The sequence below is a fragment of the Squalius cephalus genome (genome assembly GCF_949319135.1).
Source record: "Squalius cephalus genome assembly, chromosome: 17".
Lineage (NCBI taxonomy): Eukaryota > Metazoa > Chordata > Actinopteri > Cypriniformes > Leuciscidae > Squalius > Squalius cephalus.
In genome coordinates, this window is record NC_137138.1 from 32,058,974 (window position 1) to 32,081,507 (window position 22,534).

A 22,534-nucleotide genomic window follows, 5' to 3' on the forward strand; every position below is an offset into this window, starting at 1 on the left:
TCCAATTTTATGCGGAGGATACTTTTTGTGCACAAAAACTAAAACAAAAATAATGACTTTATTCAACAATTTCTTCTCTTCCCTGTCATTCCCCCCTGCTGTTGACGTAGTGTAGAGACAAAGCAGCGCTTCCAGTTTCTACGTCAGAGCGGCGCCTCAATATTGTGATCACGTGACCAGCGTCGGCCAAAGCGCTGCACTGTGTCTACAATGTCAGCAGAGTAGGAGAATGACAGGGAAGAAAAGAGATTGTTGAATAAAGTCGTTATTTTTGTTTTGGTGCACACAAAGTATTCTCGTCGCTTCATAACATTAAGGTTTAACCACTGTAGTCACATGGACTATTTTAACGATGTCTTTACTACCTTTCTGGGCCTTGAAAGTTGCAATTACGTTGAAGTTCCGAAGATGAACGAAGGTCTTGCGGGTTTGGAACAACATGAGGGTGAGTAATTAATGACAGAACATTTATTTTTGGGTGAACTAACCTTTTAATATTAATATAATGCCACAGAGTCCCAGTGTTTAGGCGTTTGGGGGAAATCAGCCTACAGATAACACTGTATTAATCTGGAATAGGAGAAAGTTGCATCACCTTTTTAACTTACTCAAATTAAGATCTGTTTCCACAGATCTAGATAAAGGCCTTCTGAAGCGAAGCCATGGGTTTTTGTAAGAAAAATACCCATATTTATAACTTTATAATCTTAAATAACTTGCTTACGGCAGACAACCGTACGCATACTACGCAAGTCGAATTGCGCCACAATTCAACAGAGTAACCCGTGATTCATATATATGATGTAGGATGTAGGAGTATCGTAAGCTTTGACGCCTCTCGCGGTTTAAACAAATCCTCTATATATAGAAATTCTCCAACATTTCTATTCAAAATGGCTCATTCGCGACTGGTGTTTTTATTTTGCTCTATCCTCTGCGCTTGCGTGTTCGTCATTACGTCGTGCGTCAGGTCAATGGTTAGTAACTCTCGGAAGCTAGTGATTATAGTTTATACAGTTATAAATATGGGTATTTTTCTTACACAAACACATGGCTTCACTTCAGAAGGCCTTTATTAACCTCTGGAGCCGTGTTGAGCACTTTTATGATGGATGGATGCATTTTTTTTGGTCTTCAAATTTTCTCCAGCCATTCACTGCCATTATAAAGCTTGGCAGTGGCAGGACATTTTTTAATATAACTTTGTATTCGTCTAAAAGAAGAATGTCATATACACTTAGGATGGCTTCAGGGTGAGTAAATCATGGGCTAATTTTCATTTTTGGGTGAACTATCCCTTTAAGGTTGTCCATGGGGAATTGATTGGATGGTTGTGGTTTGCTATTGGTCGATCTCATCTGAGTGACAGGTTGCCCCGCCCTCACGCCAGTAAACACATCATCAGAGAAGAGGAGAGAGGTCGCTGCAAAAGGGAGGGGAAATTATTTTAATTAAAGATTATGAGGTTACACGCATTTTGATTTCATAGTGACTTAAAAGCATTGAATCAACAATGAAATCAACAACCTTTCTTTACATCTTTTCTTTTAAACTGTATTATTCATATTTCACAACTGTTGTTGTCATAGGTAGTCATCAAGGGATTCTACAAAAAATACTCGGGTATTAAACAGATCCAATATATGCCAAGATAATGTTCTCAGCACATTATACCAAAATTTGTCAAAATTGGTATCACCTTTGAAGTCAACAGGTGTTATTGTGCACGATTCACCAGTCTTTTATCCAACTGTAACTTGTAACTCATGATTGTTATCACAGATCACTCTTATTTTTCAACTTTATTCTGGTATACAATGCCCACTTTCACAGGCCATTCAATTCCCATTTGAGTTCTCCCTCATATTTCAAGTATCCTCTTGCACTTGGAAACACAATTACAGAAGTAAAATGGGTTTCGTGTCGACTATAACGTGTCATTCCGGTGTAGTTTTTCTGGAAACATGCAATCTTGTTTTACAGTTCTTATAAATGTATATTTAATATCAGATAATTATAGGCCATTCATTGTGTTCATGTCACTCAGGGATGATGCAACAGTCGACCACAGTGCTAAATATTGTCATTAAAATAACTGATATTAAGTCAATCATATGTGGTTACAATTATTATAATTTCAGCCTGCAAGGAGCACATTTCTGTGTCAAATTTAGCCCATAATAAGCTTGCCATTCCTCCTCAGCTGGGGTCTCATTTCTGGAGCTGCTGCATTATGAATGTAAGCCACTGACACTAATGTAAGGATGCCAAGGGGATATGTTTGGTTTGGCGAGAGGCCCCAGCGAAAGCATTCATCTGCCTCTCACCTCGTGTTCCTCCACTGCTCCAGCAGAATGAATAAATAGATCTTGGTAAACAGATCATCCGTTATACACCTCAAGCAAAACAGTGCGATGACTTCCATTGATGGTGTAAATAAGTTTGATTCACGGCCCACAACTGCATTCGGTTCACAACTTCTCTCTCAGAAGTTTTCTCTTTGAGAAAATGTATGCAATGAGCAATAATCCCATGCGATCACAAGCTGTAATCACTGCCTAACATGTTCATTGTGTCTGCTTAACTGAATACATGACATTTACTAACCACACTTCTTAGACCTCTAGCCTATATAACTACAATATGGACATACTTTGACACATTGATTGTAACACTGAAACATACATTTTCTGTGAAGCTGCTTTGAAACAGAAAACGCTATACAAATAACCTTGAATCAAATTGAATACTTGAATAATTTAAACAATTTTCTTCTCCCCTAAGTAATATTGTGACCTGAAAAAAAAAGAAAAAAAAAATTTGCACAAATTATTCAGATTTTCTGATATGGTTTCACCAGAAAGTAAATAAACAGAAGGATGGGATGGTAAATTGATTGATTTTCATTGTATTCGGTGCTGAATTTCCACAAGACAGTACCTTTTAACTTTTTTTCTCCACAATAATGGTCGTATATATTTTTCGTATACAGGAATGGTGTGTCTAAAAACTTGCCAGAACATGGGGTGCTTGAGTGAATGGTTGTGTGGCCAATGATAATATTAAGGCTATAAATATAGGACTTAAATATAGGCCTACTATTATGTAGTATTATATATATATATATATATATATATATATATATATATATATATATATATATATATATATATATATATATATATATATATATATATATATAGTATATATAGTATATACACTCACCTAAAGAATTATTAGGAACACCATACTAATACTGTGTTTGACCCTCTTTCGCCTTCATAACTGCCTTAATTCTACGTGGCATTGATTCAACAAGGTGCTGAAAGCATTCTTTAGAAATGTTGGCCCATATTGATAGGATAGCATCTTGCAGTTGATGGAGATTTGTGGGATGCACATCCAGGGCACGAAGCTCCCGTTCCACCACATCCCAAAGATGCTCTATTGGGTTGAGATCTGGTGACTGTGGGGGCCATTTTAGTACAGTGAACTCATTGTCATGTTCAAGAAACCAATTTGAAATGATTCGAGCTTTGTGACATGGTGCATTATTCTGCTGGAAGTAGCCATCAGAGGATGGGTACATGGTGGTCATAAAGGGATGGACATGGTCAGAAACAATGCTCAGGTAGGCCGTGGCATTTAAACGATGCTCAATTGGCACTAAGGGGCCTAAAGTGTGCCAAGAAAACATCCCCCACACCATTACACCACCACCACCAGCCTGCACAGTGGTAACAAGGCATGATGGATCCATGTTCTCATTCTGTTTACGCCAAATTCTGACTCTTCCATCTGAATGTCTGAAACAGAAATCGAGACTCATCAGACCAGGCAACATTTTTCCAGTCTTCAACTGTCCAATTTTGGTGAGCTCGTGCAAATTGTAGCCTCTTTTTCCTATTTGTAGTGGAGATGAGTGGTACCCGGTGGGGTCTTCTGCTGTTGTAGCCCATCCGCCTCAAGGTTGTGCGTGTTGTGGCTTCACAAATGCTTTGCTGCATACCTCGGTTGTAACGAGTGGTTATTTCAGTCAAAGTTGCTCTTTTATCAGCTTGAATCAGTCGGCCCATTCTCCTCTGACCTCTAGCATCAACAAGGCATTTTCGCCCACAGGACTGCCGCATACTGGATGTTTTTCCCTTTTCACACTATTCTTTGTAAACCCTAGAAATGGTTGTGCGTGAAAATCCCAGTAACTGAGCAGATTGTGAAATACTCAGACCGGCCCGTCTGGCACCAACAACCATGCCACGCTCAAAATTGCTTAAATCACCTTTCTTTCCCATTCTGACATTCAGTTTGGAGTTCAGGAGATTGTCTTGACCAGGACCACACCCCTAAATGCATTGAAGCAACTGCCATGTGATTGGTTGATTAGATAATTGCATTAATGAGAAATTGAACAGGTGTTCCTAATAATCCTTTAGGTGAGTGTATATATATACAACTATTAAGAATAATTAAGTAAAATAAATACATCTTAAATGGTAAAATAATTTGCATATTGTGGCAAGCAGGCGTGATTGCTAATGAGCATCACCTGCGCGAAAATTTATACACGAAAATGAGTTTTTACATGCATATGATATGCACTTTATGGCGAAAGTAGCCCACACCACTAATTCTACCCAAAGGGTTTACCGTATCATATGCACGTAAATACAAATTTTCGCAAATAAATTGCACGATAAATACAATGCGTGCTATTGAGACGCATTTCGTGAGATCGGATTGCTCACGGAGGAGCCACGGGAGCATAATGGGGGAGCGACACCAGTGAAGGATGAGAGAAGTCCAGGCCTGGTCCACTGTTGGGTTATATATCTGACTAATTGAGGCTGGATGTGAAAATCCCATTAGGTCCATCTAATAGATTTAACATGTGCACTCGCCACCTGATAGCTGGAGGCTGCATTACTGTGTGATCATATGACTAGGGTACACATTACGAGGGGGATTGGGGATTGTCACACCCTCCAGAGTAAGTCAAGATAATACATGTTTGGAAGTACATAAACATGTATAACTCATGTCTCTGTCTGAATAAAACTTATTAACATATCATTTCAAGCACCATAAAAAATGGGTCATATTGCCTGAGTGTGCCAAACTAAGTGCATTCATTCATAAGGAAAATACAGAATGAAACATATTAATAAACCTTTTCTTGAAATACTTGTATACAGTAACAAAGATTACTTTGAATGTTGTTAAATCTTACATAATAGGAGCTGATAAGCTGCACAGTAATATGTTGAACAGGTGTTTTGTGTCATGGCTGTTACTATATCATGGCTTTTTAGCATGGCTGGAATATTGTATTGACCAATCAGGAGACAAGACAGGAACTATGGATTTTATAATTAAATTATAAATTTACAATAGTTGTCAGGCGATGGTGTGACTTTCCAAAATGCACAACGTAGGAGATACAAAGTAACAGTCTTTATTTAACTAGACAAACGCTCAGGAGAGCTACAAGAGAATAACATGGCTTTCCACACGCAAACAAAAGATGACACTGAACAATGAACAAAAAGAACTGAAGGCTTAAATACACAGTGATAATTAATGTAACAAGAAACAGGTGCGTAACTCAATCAGAAACCATGCATGCAAACTAGCAACAAGAACTCAGAAATACAGTGACAGGGAACAATGACGTCAAACCGCCGTTGGAGGAGGGCTTAGAGCTGATGACGTACAGGATCCTGGAGGAGGTGGTCGAGGAAAACTCGATGGAGGGAGGAGCCAGGGTGGAGCCTTCACCGATGGTCCGGACGGACCCTTAAAGGTGCTGTATGTCTCTTTTTTACTCTACTAAAGCATTAAAATACCATAATATGTTTGCAGATATTTAGGAAATATACTAAGTTCACATACTCGTTTCTCTGAAAAACACTTCTACAGCCAGTTATTTTACACGTTCCGTGCATAGACTGTAAAAAAATATGGACGTAGTGTCCGTGACGTCACCCGTAGGTTTCTGAAGACCGTTTTTGAAGCTTAAAGTGGGCGTGGCCGACCGTCGCCATCTTGGCAGCGCGCCACTCCCGGATTGTTTTATTTTTACAGTCAGGCAATGAGCTGAGGTAACGTGACGGCTAACAAACAGCAGACAAACGGCTAATGATGACTAATGACCACAGCAGCGGGAATCCACCTGTCACTCAAAAGTGGACACCCTTAATTATGCAGAAATTTTAAGGCTTAATATAATGTAAACGGATGAGTTATAAAAATATTCACCCCCCTCACAGTTGTCATGAAGGGCAAAATTAGCTGTATAGACCAAAGCCATATACAGACACCAGGCTGTAAACACGTTTTTTTCTGCTGTAAAATTTGGCATTTTAATATGGGTGAGATGCAGATTTGACTCACTTTTGACACCAGCCTCAAGCGGCCAGTCAACGAATTGCAGTTTAACTCACTTCCATGTTGGTTTCAAAAGAGAGACGGGGAGGTTGCCGCTTGGTTCCGTGTTGTCTGTCGGTTTTTATTTTGATCTGTGTGACCAGTTCACCAAATAGTATTTCGACACCCCAGGATGCCAGTAAACACAGCGTATTGCATCCTTGGAAATGAGCAAACAAACTGGGTCAGATATTGCAGATTCCACACAAGCTAAAAAGCCTCGATATCCATCTATAAATCTCTATGAACGAGAGCATATTAAAACGCGGATATATCAACTCGATATATGTCGAGTCTGAGGAGGAGGGGGCGGGGGGAACAACGATCTCTGATATTTTGAATTTGGACTGCAGTTGAGCCACCAAAGTAAGAGCCAAGGGATTGAAAAGAGCCAGCAGAGTTCGGGCCGAGAGACGAATTGATGGCTTTGGCAGAGGAGGCTTTGACGAAGGAGACTTGAAACTAGACAAAACCATCAGCGACAAAGGAGACTTGTAGCTGCGGAAATGGGAGACCTTGGGGAATGATATTTTTTTCAGTACATCAATTAACTGAATCGAGACCATGCTCCGGAATGAAAATGGCTTAGTAATATCAGGTGAGTTTGCGATGGGCTTAAGGCCTGTTCACACCGGGACGAATTTCGCGCGCGATATTCACCGACGTTTAACGCCTCGTGACTAAACAAAGGGCGCCAATGTGAGTGTGCACACGGCGCGAAAAACGGCACGCGTAAAAGCGTAATTTTTTAAAAACCGCCTCGGGTTCGTTTTTTTGGTTTGACGCGCCAAAAACTATCCGACCAATGAGATTGCCGCTTTTGTTCACGTGTCTGGAGCTTCTGAAGTTCAAACACAAAACGGTCTTGCCGAGCACACATACGTAACGGCGAAGAAGATATACACCAAGTAGCATCTACACTGCCGGGAAGAAATAAGACGAGGAAGATGCAAGGCAAGATGAGTGTAGAGCTGCTGGTCTCGTTGGTGTCGGAACATAAAGAACTATATGACAAACGCGACAGCGACTACAAAAATCTTGATAAAAGATAACTGTTATGGAGTGGTTTCTGTTTTACATTAAGCGCCATCTAATGTCAGGGAATGAATTTTCATGTTCACTCGGCTCATCGTCAGCGAAAATCGCTTGGGTGTGAACACAAAAAACGCGCTGAAAAACGCTGGCGAATAACGCGCGCCGATATTCGTCCCGGTGTGTAGGGCCCTTTAAGCTCTTGGTGCATTGGCTGACATCTGGTTGGGCTCTGGTTTTCGGAGTGGGGCTGATGTTGTCCTCCATGAGGCAGATGGTGAATTGCGAGTCACCATCACCCACTCCACATATTCGGCGAAGCTCCTTTGAGGATCTTCCACGTGCAGGCATGCCATTGACTGTTGAAGAAGACGCATAACGACGAGCGGTCGAGATAGTGGTTGAGGCATGCCAGATCGAGACAATCTCTTGTGTGATCCTCGAGGGAGCAACCCCCCTGTTCAAGCAAGAGCAGGCGCACTGCAGGTATATCCATAGCTGTTTTTATAATCCTTTTTTGAGGTTCGGTGTTCTGTCAAGCGATGGTATGGCTTTCCAGAATGCACAACACAGAAGATACAAAGTAACAGTCTTTATTTAACTAGACAAACGCTCAGGAGAACTACAAGAGAATAAGACGGCTTTCCAGTTGCAGACAAAAGATGACACCCTACAATGAACAGAAAGAATTGAAGGCTTAAATACACAAAGGGATGATTAACGTAACAAGAAACAGGTGCGTAACTCAATCAGAAACCATGCATACAAACTAGCAACAAGAACTCAGGAAAATGGGAACAATGAAAACGGAACCAAAACTAAATTAATTCTTACCATAACCCTGGCATTAGTGGAGACCGAGGCTAGTTATCATTCTTTTGATTCCTTGCATAGAAAATGTATTATAGACCATTGGGTTTTCAAACTTTTTGATGCCACGACACCTAAATATGATGTTCCCTTTGCATGGGACCCCTTTAAAAAACTAATAATATACTGTAGTAATGATAATAATATAATAAGGTTTAAAGACCCATACAGTAACAAATTGTTAGAAATGTGTACAATATTATCTGGAAAATATAGTAACATATCTGTATCCTTTTTTCTACACACCAATGTAAGATGTATAAACCTGAAGAGAACCATAAAAAAACATTAATCTAATTATTACAGACCTGTATTTAGAAAACAGAATAAAATGGAATTGTCAAATTCTGCAAATGTATTATTATTAATATTTTTAGTATTAATAATAATCATTTAGTTTTACTAACTCATTTGCATAATTAAATGTTTTACTTTTTTGCTTAACATTTTCACGGACCCCTATAGTCCCCTTAAGGTCCCTGGACCCCAGTTTGAGAACACATGTTATAGACTATTCAATAGCTTTTCAGGAAAATTTAAACACTAAAAAAGGGAAACACAAAAAAATTACAAACAACAGCACAAACAATTACAACAGCACAAATAATCAAAACCGTAAAAGCCGCAAAAGCAATGGTTTGATCAGCAGAATTTGCAGTTAATTAATTATAGTATATAGTACAGTATAGTATAGTATAGTATAGTATAAAATTACAACATATAGCCTATGAATCATATGACTTAACATGCAAGAAATCTAGCTATATCACATTAATAAAATTTTATCTTAGGTTTTTTTTATAATTCAAATGTAATTGTACAAATACAACAGGGCTTTTGACTCAAACCTAATAACTAGTGAAATAAAACTATAACAGCCTGTGACAACTAGCCCCGGTTTCCCCTATACGGTGTGTATGAACTTCGAATGGACGTCTGGCCGGTGTCTGTGATTGGTCAGCACCTGCTCACCTCCTTCATCCAAACTGACATGAGTTAGAGGAAATATAGTCAGCATCCACACCCCCCCCGATCCTCACTTCGCGTCGGCTCTGCTCCCTCCACCGCATGGGCTTCGTTCTCCATGGTAATGCCACAGTGATCTGAAGATATTCGCAGTTTTAGACAGCGTCCTCATCATCCTCGCGAGACATGCGTGTGCCACTGACTATAGGAGTGTTTATATTGCTTTTGGCGGTGCGGCAAACACACGCGACTGATTCCAGCAGTGCTCATGACACCTCACAAGAGAGATCAGTGAACATCCAGAAGAGAAGACTCTCTCTGCAGAACACAGGTAAGCTTTTGCGCAGTGCATGCCCAGAAAGCCAACGACAGCTCATATATGCGCGTGGTTGTTTGAACTCTTGGTCTTAAAGCCCTATCAAACTTTTATGTTGTATCAAACAACTTATCTCCAGAGATTATGTCATACCACAACTGGATTAAACAGGTTTTTTTTCTTCTTTATCTTATGTAGCCTTCTTAATATGACAGATGGCATAAGGTTGTTTCAATGTAATAAATATGCAATTTCACACCGTTGCGGAAACGTTGTTATGACGTTATTAGCACGTCACCTCGAGTGGCGCCGCTATATCTTTAGGAATATAGAACAAATATGACACTTAAATGTTGTCTTCTTATATTTCTGACTGGTTATATATGTAATCTGAATAACCGGCATTCCATAGTTCTACTTCTGTTTATTCTTATATAATAGGCCTATACTTGACACAGGTTTTCCACTGATGTGGTCTACTAAAAAGTAGATAAATAACATTCAAAATGTTTTAATGCGGCATGGTTGTATTTTCTGATACAATGTAGCCTATAATAAAACGACCCTGAAACGTTTGATCTGGCTTTTTGTTGTGGTAGTAAAAACAGGTAGCCTATAGTAACTTTTTATATATATATATATATATATATATATATATATATATATATATATATATATATATATATAGGGTAGGCTACATCATTATTATTTAATTGCAATTGTGACATGGTTTCTAGAATATTTTTTAATTTTTAGTAAATTTTTTCAATTGTTATAAAACATATTTACTGCCATAAAGCTTCAATGACAATTTACAAATATGGTGAACATAAATTTAGAACATTGCATTTCGAACCTTACCAAAGTCCACACAGGGACAGTGTCACAAACAAAGACATATGTGGCAAAGATAACGGACATGGAACAGTTTGATTATTTAATTTATTTTGAATGTTCTCATCGCAATCTTTCAGAAAATGTCCTTGTTACCCACTGTGGCGTAGTTGTTGAATTATTATTTTTTATTTTTTTTTATAATTTTTTAAAACAATATAGCCTATATAAAAATGTACACATCATTTACACTTAAAATAAATTCTGTAAAAATGCTACAGTAAAAACCTTATCATATACAGTAAAAAAAAACTAAATGGTTTAACATCGCATTATATGCAATTTTACTGTTAGGCTACATACTGTCAAATTATTAAAATTAGTAAAAATTATTATTATTTAAAAAAAAAATTGCAAGTAAAAACTATGAATTACCTTATAATTTATGGTGAAAAAAAAAACCCAGTAAAAAGTCTCAGGTCAGAGGTCACCCTCGATTATCTCATGACCGTTGCCAGAAGCCAGTGATTATAGGATATTTTTTATACAAAAACCCATCGCTTCGCTTCAGAAGGCCTTTATTAACCCACTGGATTCGTATGGATTAGTTTTTTTATGGTTGGACGCGCTTTTTGAAGCTTCAAAAACTCGGGCACTATTCAATACCATTACAAAGCTGGGAAGAGCCAGGATTTAATATAACTTAACTTCGATTGTGGGCGTCATATACACCTAGGATGGCTTGAGGCTGAGTAAATTATGGGATCATTTTAATTTTTGGGTGAACTATTCTTTTAAATCACCTTACTGTGCATGCATAAAATGTAATAAAAGCTCACTGAGATGATACTAAGAGACCAGACATAACGTTTTCACGTCAAACCTCTGGCACAATTATTTTATTAGCTAAATATCCCACCACTCACTGGTACTTCCACACTCTCAAGAAAAACTTGTACAAATAGGAATTGGGCAATGTAAATATGAAGGAATTTTCTGTATTGATTTTTCACAGGCGTTTTACGTGTATTTTTAAAACCGTGTATTTTTTTGTGCTCTTATGTGGTTACAGGAAATGCGCGTAATAAACTTAACGGATAATGCCTTTTCAGTTTTTCTGTGGATATTTTTTCTTACAGTACAGGTCGCACTCAAACGCCATTCCATGTATGGTCTAAAATGTAATTGCCACAAAACAGCAATTGCAAGTACATTTTTTGTCATACTTGTAGGAATGTAATATAAAATAACAGCTTTATCAACATTATTTAAGTGAATAGCAGGTACAACAACAACCATAGATATCTATACGTACAATATGCGTCATAGTTTCGAACACCTCCACTTTCAAAGTATACCCAACAACACGAAGTGAAGTTATTAAATGTAATTTCGTGAAGAGTATGCCCATCTAATCTTCTAATTAATACCAAGGTATAAAAATTAGCCTCTTACCACTTCCCGTTGTTAGTTCTTTCAGCATTTGGCACATCCAAACCAGCATTAACTACTGACTTCCGGGAAATCACGATCAATGTGGTTTGCCTCCAACCTGCCTCAATTTCAGCCTTGAGCCGCTGCCACCGCTTCCTCGTCCGCCGCTCATTCCAGCCTGAGTCTATCACGGCCGCTCACAATAGTTCTGTGGCCACTCCGATAGTGACTCTCACCTTTCCCCCACCCACAAGTGAGACACTTATTGCTTCCTCTGTCCACAATTCTAATATTTCTCTCCCTCCTGCCTTCCAGTCTCAATCAAATCCATCCAGCTGTGAAATAAACCAAAACGTGTGGCTGCCTTTGCAAATGGGCAAGCGTAAGGATTTGAGAGAGTTTGACAAGGGCCAAATTGTGATGGCTAGACGACTGGGTCAGAACATCTCCAAAACTGTAGCTCTTGTGGGGTCTTCCTGGTCTGCAGTGGTCAGTATCAAAAGTAGTCCAAGGTGATGGACCGGCGACAGGGTTTGGGAACCAAGGGGACCATGGCTCATTAGCCGCTTTCCGACCAAGTAGTTCTAGGAACTTAGTTCTAGGAACTGTCCACTTCTAAACAGTTCTAAGAACTACTTTCCCCCAAACTCGGTTTTGCTGTTTGCTTTCGCACTGGCCAAGTGGCCATAGGAACTGGTAGGAGGGGTAAGGGAGTGACGCAAGCGCGGCGACTTTTATTTTGACGGCGCGACGGACCTTTATTTTGGCGGCGCTGAGAACGCCAGAGCAAACAATGCTCGCATTCTCTGTGTTCATTTGTTAGCGATCTGTCTAACAGTACTGTTTAATATCTTATCAGATAGAACTGTTATAAAAAGTAGACATTATGTGAAAAAAGGTTATTAGCCTATGCCGTGTGGTTGATGTCCAGTGTTGCTAGCTGGGCAGATAAACATAATCATGTTTGGCTTGGTCCCCTCAAAGTTGCGTTGGATTTTCTCTTCAGCATAAAGGTTTAGAGACCCATCTATCACTGTTTTCCATGTTTAAACTTTGTATAGTTAGTTTATGGAGTAAATATATAGGCTATAATCTGTGTGTTTACATTCTAGCTGTTTTAAAAATGGCGGGTGCTGGTGTTCCGCGTGCGTTCGGTCAATCAGCGTACACTAACGTCACGGATAGTTCCTATAGTGCTGGTTTAGACCCTACTCTCAAGTAGGACCTAAATTAGTTCCTACAAATGGAGTTCCTAGAACTAAAATCGTTCCTAGTTCCTGCGGTGCGAACACGCCGACATCCGGGTACTTTAGCCAATAGTTCTAGGAACTGTGAAAAGGTTCCTCCGGTCGGAAAGCGGCTGCTCATTGATGCACGTGGGGAGCGAAGGCTGGCCCTTGTGGTCTGATTGACTGTAGCTCAAATTGCTCAGTAAGTTAATGCTGGTTCTAATAGAAATGTGTCAGGATACACAGTGCATTGCAGTTTTTTGCGTATGAGGCTGCATAGCCGCAGACCAGTCAGGGTGCCCATGCTGACCCCTATCCACCGCCGGAAGCGCAACAGTGGGCATGTGAGCTTCAGAACTGGACCACGGAACAATTGAAGAAGGTGGCCTGGTCTGATGAAGCACGTTTTCATTTGCATCACGTGGATGGCCGGGTGCGTGTGCATCCCTTACCTGGGGAAGAAGGCAAGCTGGCGGAGGCAGTGTGATGCTTTGGGCAATGTTCTGCTGGGAAACCTTGGGTCCTGCCATCCATGTGGGAGTTACTTTTGACACGTACCACCTACCTAAGCATTGTTGCAGACCATGTACACCCTTTCATGGGTACGGTATTCCCTGGTGGCTGTGGCCTCTTTCAGCAGAATAATGCGCCCTGCCACAAAGCAAAAATGGATCAGGAATGGTTTTAGGAGCACAAGTTTGACGTGTTGACTTGGCCTCCAAATTCGCCAGATCTCAATCCAATTGAGCATCTGTGGGATGTGCTGAACAAACAAGTCCGATCCATGAAGGCCCCACCTCGCAACTTACAGGACTTAAAGGATCTGCTGCTAACATCTTGGTGCCAGATACCACAGCACACCTTCAGGGGTCTAGTGGAGTCCATGCCTCGACAGGTCAGGTCAGGGCTGTTTTGGCAGCCAAAGGGGGACCAACACAATATTAGGAAGGTGGTCATAATGTTATACCTGATCGGTGTATACACTCTTAATCGCATCTGCTCTTCCAGTTTCTTCTAATGAAATGGACCCACCACCCGTCTCTACTCATCTACGCTCACAGATTCTAGCAGGTGCGGACATTGATCTCTCTTTTCTCCTCCCCTCTGTTTCAAATAGTAAACCCCATCGTACCCTTGACTGTGGTCCCATAATTATCAACCCTAAAAATGTAAATCGCAAATCCAATTGAATACTCACTATGACTGAATTTTGCATCGATTTTGGAAGATACACAGAAATAATTTGTTATGTCTTCCCTTCAAGACGCAAAGAACTGAATGACTCTATCATAGCTGAACTGTCTCACTCCTATGGCGGTACTCATTTTTTCACTTATTACAGGCTATTTTCAGCCAAATGCATGGCCTGAGTCACCCAGTGGGCTCAATGTCCTTACTGGGGAGCTCTTGACCTGGAGCTTTACCATAAGGTTTTCCTGCACTGCCGAAGCGTGTCTTGCGTTTTGTGTAATTCCGCCACACACTTTTCAATCCCACTCCTCCAAGCAATCCGGGCACTAATCCAGGCACTTCTCAATTCATCACTTCTACATCTTATGTACCACATTCTAAAGGCGATTCCAAAAGCCGCAGTTTCAGGTTCATTTCAGGCAGACAAGTGTGTAATAACTTCAATCAATTTGGCTGCACTAGACAACGCTGCAAATATCTACGTGTACAGTATGTAATTTCTGTGGTGGAGCTCATGCTTGCTCTGTGTGCCCTGTCTTATTGCTCTTTAGCAACTCCAATAAAACAATTGAGAAAGTATCTGTCTTCTCCTATCATTGTCTTGTCCTCTTCAGCGCACAAATTAGCAAATCACTCCAACCAAAACTTTACAGAATATCTACTTACAGGTCTCAAGAAAGGTATTAATCCAGGTCTGGAAAGCTTACCTACTACTAGCCTTATTTGCAAAAATCTACAGTCTGCAATAGCCAAACCAAAAGCAGTCGACACCTTGATATCTAGTCCGGATTCATGATCGGTCCCTTTGACTCCCCACCTTTCCGTATATTCCGTATAAGCCCCAAGTAAAAAGTAAAGTAAAAACAATTGATCATCGATCTCTCTGCTCCCCACAACAGCATTCATCCAAGCATAAATAGCCTCATCCCGCTAGATCAGGGTTTCTCAAACTCGGTCCTGGAGGGCCACTGTCCTGCACAGTTTAGCTCCAACCCTGATCAAACACACCTAGCTGTGAGTTTCTAGTGATCCTGAAGACATTGATTAGCTTGCTCAGTTGTGTTTGATCAGGGTTGGAGTTAAACTGTGCAGGACAGTGGCCCTCCAGGACCGAGTTTAAGAAACCCTGCACTAGATGAATTCTCCTTGTGCTACCATAACATAGACCAAGCCATCCATCTAATTAAAAATGCCGGTTTTGGAGCCTGGATAGCAAAAGTAGACGTTACTTCAGGATTCAAAGTCATGCCCATACATCCAGATTTTGGCATTTGCTGGAAGGGGAAATTCTACTTTGCAGTATGCTTAACTTTTGGCTGCAATGTCAGAAGTGCTCTGCTGGATCTTGCAAACCAACTACGCTATTCCTTACTTGGTTCATCTTCTGGATGACTTTCTCGCCATTACCCCAAGTCATTATCCTCCAGCCATTCCTCTTTCTACCATTCAGGAAGTTTTTCTGAATTAGGAGTTCCACTGTCCCCAGAGAAAACATCGGGTCCTACCACATCCCTAGAGTTCCTTGGAATTAACTGTTACATTCCAAGCTTCCCTTCCCAAAGACAAATTAGATAGGATAATCGCTATCTCCTCCAATCTGCTTGAAGCACCTTAGTGCAGCAAACATGATTTGCTATCCCAGCTAGGCCATTTAAACTATGCCATGCGTATAGTACCCCAATGACGTCCTTTCATCTCCCACTTGCTGTCTCTTGCATCTTCCGTTCAGACAATATCATATCTCTAAAGCCCTTCTTGCCTCACGGATCTGAATCTATCGATCATGTTTCTAAATCAGTGAAATAGTCTACCTGATTATCCAATTAAATTACTGGGTCGCTGGTCCTCAGCCTCAAACAAAAGACCATCTAACTTTCGCTTCTTTTTAATCTGGTTACAATCTTCTCAAGATAGCTGCCCCACGAAACCCAATCCAACCAGTGCCCGCCCAATTTGATACTGCCACTGTAGTGCCCTGCTTAACTTGATACTGCCGATGCAGTGTCGTCTTCCATTTCTTCTTTCTCCAATTGTTGTGGGGTCTTCCAGACTGTTGAAATAATTATACATGCTGATTCCTTAGATAGCAATAAGCTTTTCAATCCATTAACGCTTGCTTGCTGTCTGATTTTTACATTCATGTTTTTTGGGGAGCAATCGTGGCTAGAGTAAAATTACCTCTCTGTGTCAGGTTCTGCAAGAGTTAGAGAGAGGACCCAGGCTCAGAATGAGCAGTGATGTTTTATTGACAAGACTGTAGACAAGGCACAACAAGGAGAGTGAGGCGTGAAACAGTTCAAACAGTAGGGCAGGGCTGACAACACAACACAATGACAGGCAGGGAGGATGACCACTGAGACCAGTCCTGGGTTGACCACGAGCTTGAGGACTGTAGAGGAAGAGATAGCACCAGGTGGGACGATGGTGAGGAAGACCGATGTAGCACCAGTCTTGCTGCCAGGCAGAGGCTCCCAGAACCAGAGGCTTGACACTTCCCACAGTCTAGCTGCTAGGCAGTGAGGGTCAGTCACCAGGAAATCTCAGGATGCAGGGCAGGGAAAAAACAAGACTCACAATGAACAAGACAAGATAAACAGGCAAGGCACAAGAGAGTAATTAAATAGGAAATAAAAATAAAGACTAAAACCGAACGATGACGTGAATCAAAACAAAAGAAATCTTGGAATAAATGGACTGAAACTTGCAATCAAAAAATAAAACAAAAGAACAAACTGACAGGGAACTAGATACTGGAGATGATAATCTAGAGTAGAAATAAGATCAAAAGAGAAAAAAACAAAAGACTGAAGGCCTCATTATACTTCTGCGTCGGACCTACGCCGGAGCCTATACGCCGTAGGCAACGTGTTGGTTTTAATTTATACTTCTGCGTCGTTGTCCGCGTTGACGCACCTAGGGAGCATGTGAAAGCCCGAGGGAGGGGTTCTGGCAGACCAATCACAGCGCTTGCGTCCGCGTAGAATTGACGCGTTGTTACATTTTTGGAGAGGTGCACGTCAGGGTACGCGCGCTACACACAGCCTACGACGTAGCTACGGTGGCAGTTCGACGCAGAAGTATAAATAGGCCTTAAAACTAACTAGAACAAGACTGAATGGAAAAAAGCAAAATGATACACTAGAGTTAGAAAGATCAATATCACGGCAAGAACTAGGTTTAACCATAAACACATGAATAAACCACAAAGCACACAAAACAAACCAGCAAAGATATGAGGGAAAGAGGCACAATATAAAGGGACCAGAGCACATGTGGATCAGATGAGCACAATTAGTGAAACGAGGACTAGACGTGGACTACGGGAAACAAGGAGGCAGGACAAGAGGAGCACATGGCCAACACAAACAAAGACAAAGCCATGTGCTCAAGCACAAGACAAACAAGGAAACATTCAACAGTGACAAAACAAACGAGACTGTCACAGTGGGACCCTGACACTCTGAGCCCCTGTTTACCACTAATGCTAAGATCATATGGTCACACAAACTCATGAAGTGAAGTTATAAAACGTAATTTCAGGAGGAGGACGCCCATCTAATCTTCTAATTAATACCAAGGTATAAAAAGCCACTTACCTCTTACCATTTCCAGTTGTTAGTTCTTTCAGCATCTTTCCTCCAACCCCTCTCCTCTTTTTGCCTGTTTTTGCCTTTGTAATAGGAGAGCAATTGGAGCTTGAGTAGAAAAACCTCTCTGAGCCCCTCTATAGCAGACAGCAAGCCAAACCTGTTTACCACTTATGCTATGATTATATGGGGACACAAACTCATGAAAACAGCATTTTCAAATGAATCCACTAGGGAGAGAGTCTTTAAAAAGCCCAATTTTCGCAGGACAAAAACGTTGTTTCGATGTGAATGGAAGGCTAAAACAGAGAAAAAGATCTTTTTAAATGTATCTGGATTTATGTGGATATAGCCTAATAATCACATTAATAAATAAATACACCACAGGACACTACTCACTTATTTTACAGTTACTCAGCCCTGTTACTTTTTATATGGTATAAAGTAATAGGACTGAGTTTTTCGGATAGAATTATCAAGTACATTTAATATACCCTCATGGCATACATGTGAATAGAATAAGGACACTGAGCAAATTCCAGTGGACTACCATAAATTAGTATTTTTAAAATGAACAAACATGTAAGAAAAAATGTAGGTAACAGGACAGAACGTTAAGATTGACCTTCCCAGTCGTAGTTACAATACCATCAAATATACAGGTTTTCTGTATACTTTAGGTCTTCAAATGGCCTTCAGAAAATCCTGATGATGCAATATCCTGTTGAAAATGTGTCTTGTGGAATTTTCCCAGTTTTTCAAAGGGGGGAATATGTGGTAACAGGGATGAGTGTGAACCTGGAGATCTGAAATATTACAGATTTCCAAAAAAAAAAAAAAAAAAAAAAAAAGTGTTTAAGGCACAGATGGGATATGGAGGTACACAACAATGCAAAAGAAAAAAAAATATTTCATGTAAAAATGTAGTGTTAGAGAGTGAGGACAGGTAACAAATGCTATTTTTCAGTGTTTTAGGTAAATTTTTTAATGTTTTAAATTATATATTTTACATTTGCAGTTAGATTAATGTGCAGGACACTTTGCCTAATAATAAAATGTATCTTAGAGTTCATTCTCATGCATATTTGTACATGGGGACAGAAATGGCACCCATTCGGTGAAATGGCCTTTTTATTTACTGTAAATGTAATGAGCTACTATGGCAGGAGTAATGTGTAACTACTCTAAAAACTGTGATGTTCTCTGTCCCTCAAACGTTCTCCAGCGGAGATTCAGCAGTGTCTGGTGAACGCAGGTGATGTGGGCTGCGGGATGTTCGAGTGCTTTAACAACAACTCCTGCGAGATCCGTGGACTACATGACATCTGCATGACATTCCTCCACAACGCAGGCAAATTTGACTCCCAGGTATGATCCTGACTCATTCACTCAAATCCCAATATGCGGTATGTACACTGTAATGCTAAAAAAAACCTACAGCACCTCATTACTAATCATCTTGGTCAGCATTTTGCCATTAACTGCATTAACGGCTCCGGGTTGATGAAGGACTTATGCATCACCGCAGGGAAAATCGTTCATCAAAGACGCGCTGAAGTGTATGGCCCACGGACTGCGCCACAGGTTCAGCTGCGTCAGCCGCAAGTGTCTGGCCGTGAAAGAGATGGTGTTCCAGCTGCAGCGCGAGTGTTACGTCAAACACAACCTCTGCTCGGCCGTGACGGAGAACGTCAACGTCATGGTGGAGATGATCCATTTCAAGGACCTGTTTCCTAAAGGGTGAGTTCTTCAATACAGGGTTGTGCAATATTAGCCGCGTTTCCACCGAAATTACCCGGAACAATTTATCCCAGGAACTTTTTTTCCCCAGAGACCTGTTGCTGTCTGCATTTCCAGCACAGTCTGAAGTACCGTGAAGATTAGGCAAAAACTCCGGTGACGTAGGAGTGCTCGCTACTTTTCAGTTCCTGCTGGGTTTCATCCTCTGAATTTAAGCTTAATAAAGCCTGAACCTCGTCATCGGTTATATTTTTTGTCATATACACCTCTGAAAGACTTTCTGAGGGGGAAATCTTTACCCAGAACTTCATTTAGACCCTGGTTCCTGCAGTGGAAACACACCGAGTACCACTGCAGTCCCTAGATCCTGTGGAAAGTTCCTGCGGTGGAAACGCGGCTATTGACATAAAAAGATACGATTTTCTGTTACTTTGTCGATAACGATAAATATTTTGCTGAGTATGTTTTTATGCTGGTGTCTTTACTGGTTTAGGTCTTTTCATATTCTTCATATTCTATGTGGTGGTTAGTTCACAGCATATTTGGCACCTTAAATTGATTTCCTGGGGAATTTTTGCCTCCTTAAAAATAAAGGTTATTTATTGGCATCGATGGTTCCATAAAGAACCATTAACACCCACGGAACTTTTCCATCCCACAAACGGTTCTTTAAAGTTTTAAAATGTTCTTCACACTAAGAAAAAAAAAAGAACTGATTGCTGAAACATAAGGACACTGTTTTCTAACTTTATTAGAGGTATGCATCATCTTTGTCAAATTCTTACATTTAATCAATACATTCAATTAGGTTAATGAGACACTATAGGCTGTTGCCAATCAAATGAAATCAGTAGCAAGTAAATCCATTTTGCAATGCAGAAGTGGAACAGAAGCTGCATTTAAAGTCGCATTTAGATGTATTTACACTGAAATTACAATTGTATAAATGAGATTTAAAAAAATAGATATTTATAATATTATATTCATATAATATTATATTCATATTCTTAATATTAAAAAATGAAATTATACTTTTAAAGTGTTTACTATAAATGATTTATCAAAATAACTTCTCTTCTCTGATGACGAGGGCGGGGCAACCTGTCACTTACATGTGATCAACCAATAGCAAACCACAGCCATCCAACCATCCAATCTATTCCTTTTCCTACATTTCTTATTGTTCTAGTAGCCGTTTCACTCAGATGTGTCACAATAAGAAAAAATCACAACTTCCGTTTCATGCCAACTTAATTCATTAATTCAACCAATTCATTCAAATGGCTGATTCATTCAGGAACGAAGCAAGTGAACCATTTATTCGTTCAAAAACGCTGATTCATGGAAACGAAACTCCGCTATGAGTTGCTCAGAGACACAATATTTCTGCTGTGGCTTTGGTTGCAACTATTCTCATTGGTGATATAGAGCAAGAACAGACAATCTTGTGTCTAAAATGTAACTCACAATATTACCTTAAAAGTCTGTAATGTATGTCACATTTACAATCGTGCTGAAATTTGGAAAAAAAACAGCACGCTTACACACTTTTGCAGTGACATTCTTGATAATGCCAGATAAATGTTTAAAGTCCCCCCTGTAGTCAATAATTTTATCTCTTAAAACTCATCTTTGATCACCAAAATTACATATTTAAATGTTTTTTTTTTCCTTGAAAAAAATTCTTCATGCCTTAAAATAGCTTGAATGTAACTCGACACCCTTGCCTCATTTATATGCGGTTCTTTGAATATATGCAAATGAGCCCCGCCTCCACTCACTCACACCAGCTCAGAGATCCACTGGTTGACGATCACACGTTGATCTGATTGGTTACAAGGTAGTTTGTGACGTCAGAAACACCAGCGATTTCAAAGCGTGTTTTTGAGACTGTCTTTGGTTCACTGCAGTTTTAAGGAGGAAATACTCAGCAATGCTGTCGACTTATGAATTTACACATGGTTTGTCTTAAAGCATATTAAAAACACCACATAGACATATAAACAACATTAAACACTTGATTTTCACCACAGGGGGACTTTTTTACGACAATTTTAAAACATTATCATAGTCACTACATTTCGCACACCCCTACTTCAATATCAGACGTGGGTAACAGTGTTTTACTGTCTTCTCTCCTCCACTGAAAGGCCCCACGTGGAGTTGGTGAACATCCTGCTGGGATGCGGCGAGGAGGTGCGTGTCGCCATCGTCCGGCGAATACGAACTCAGTGCGAGCAGAACTGGGGAGCTCTGTGCGGGAGTCTGAGTCTCTGTGCCCTCGGGAAGGTGGAGAACCAGGCCAGTCCCACGCTCGCCCCCGTCCCAGACATCACCACCACACCGGGAGCCAACAGCAACTCCCTGCCTCCTGCCAGCCTGCTCCTCCCCGAGCCTGATGGGGAACCGGTCTGGACGCTCACAGGAGGAGATGAAGACGAACGCCAGTCCTCAGGTCCTCAAGACAACGCCTCTGAGGTGGACACAGAGCTGAAGAGGGCTCTGAACGCCACCAAGAGGAGGTGAAGGGAACACCTCGTGCCTTTAGCCCACACTACAGGTCAAACGTTTGGAAGAATTCATTTCATGTTTTTGAAAGAAGTCTCATATGCACACAAAAAACAGTAAAAACAGTAATATTGTGAAAGAACTGTTTTCTATTTGAATATATTTTAAAATAGAACTTTTTCAGCATCATTACTCCAGTCTTTAATGTCACATGATCCTTCAGAAATCATTCTGATATGATGATTTGATGCTCAAGAAACATTACTGTAATTGTTAGATTTCTTATTATTCCTCCCCAATAGGAGTCAATGGCAGCCCTATGAACCGTAAGTAGGAAAATCATGAAAATTGGCACACTTGTAGTGATGGTAATGAATAGTAATCTGACCAAATTTGAAGTATCT

At 40.4% G+C, this 22,534-nt stretch overlaps 1 protein-coding gene across 1 annotated transcript; it reads left to right on the plus strand.

Moving 5' to 3' along the window:
• The first annotated feature begins 9,311 nt into the window (after window positions 1-9,311).
• On the plus strand, window positions 9,312-22,233 carry stc2b (stanniocalcin 2b). The gene is made up of 4 exons (XM_079847047.1): window positions 9,312-9,622; window positions 19,108-19,250; window positions 19,411-19,622; window positions 21,773-22,233. The coding sequence occupies exons 1-4, from the start codon at window positions 9,478-9,480 to the stop codon at window positions 22,146-22,148; spliced, it is 876 nt and encodes a 291-aa protein (XP_079703173.1). The 5' UTR covers window positions 9,312-9,477; the 3' UTR covers window positions 22,149-22,233.
• Window positions 22,234-22,534: the final 301 nt, after the last annotated feature.

Bases quoted from the DNA above. Each gene is read 5' to 3' on its own strand.
- stc2b (XM_079847047.1), top strand. From the start codon at position 9,478: ATGCGTGTGCCACTGACTATAGGAGTGTTTATATTGCTTTTGGCGGTG. The intron at 9,623-19,107 runs GTAAGCTTTTGC...AACGTTCTCCAG, and splicing joins ACTCTCTCTGCAGAACACAG to CGGAGATTCAGCAGTGTCTG. The intron at 19,623-21,772 runs GTGAGTTCTTCA...CTCCACTGAAAG, and splicing joins AAGGACCTGTTTCCTAAAGG to GCCCCACGTGGAGTTGGTGA.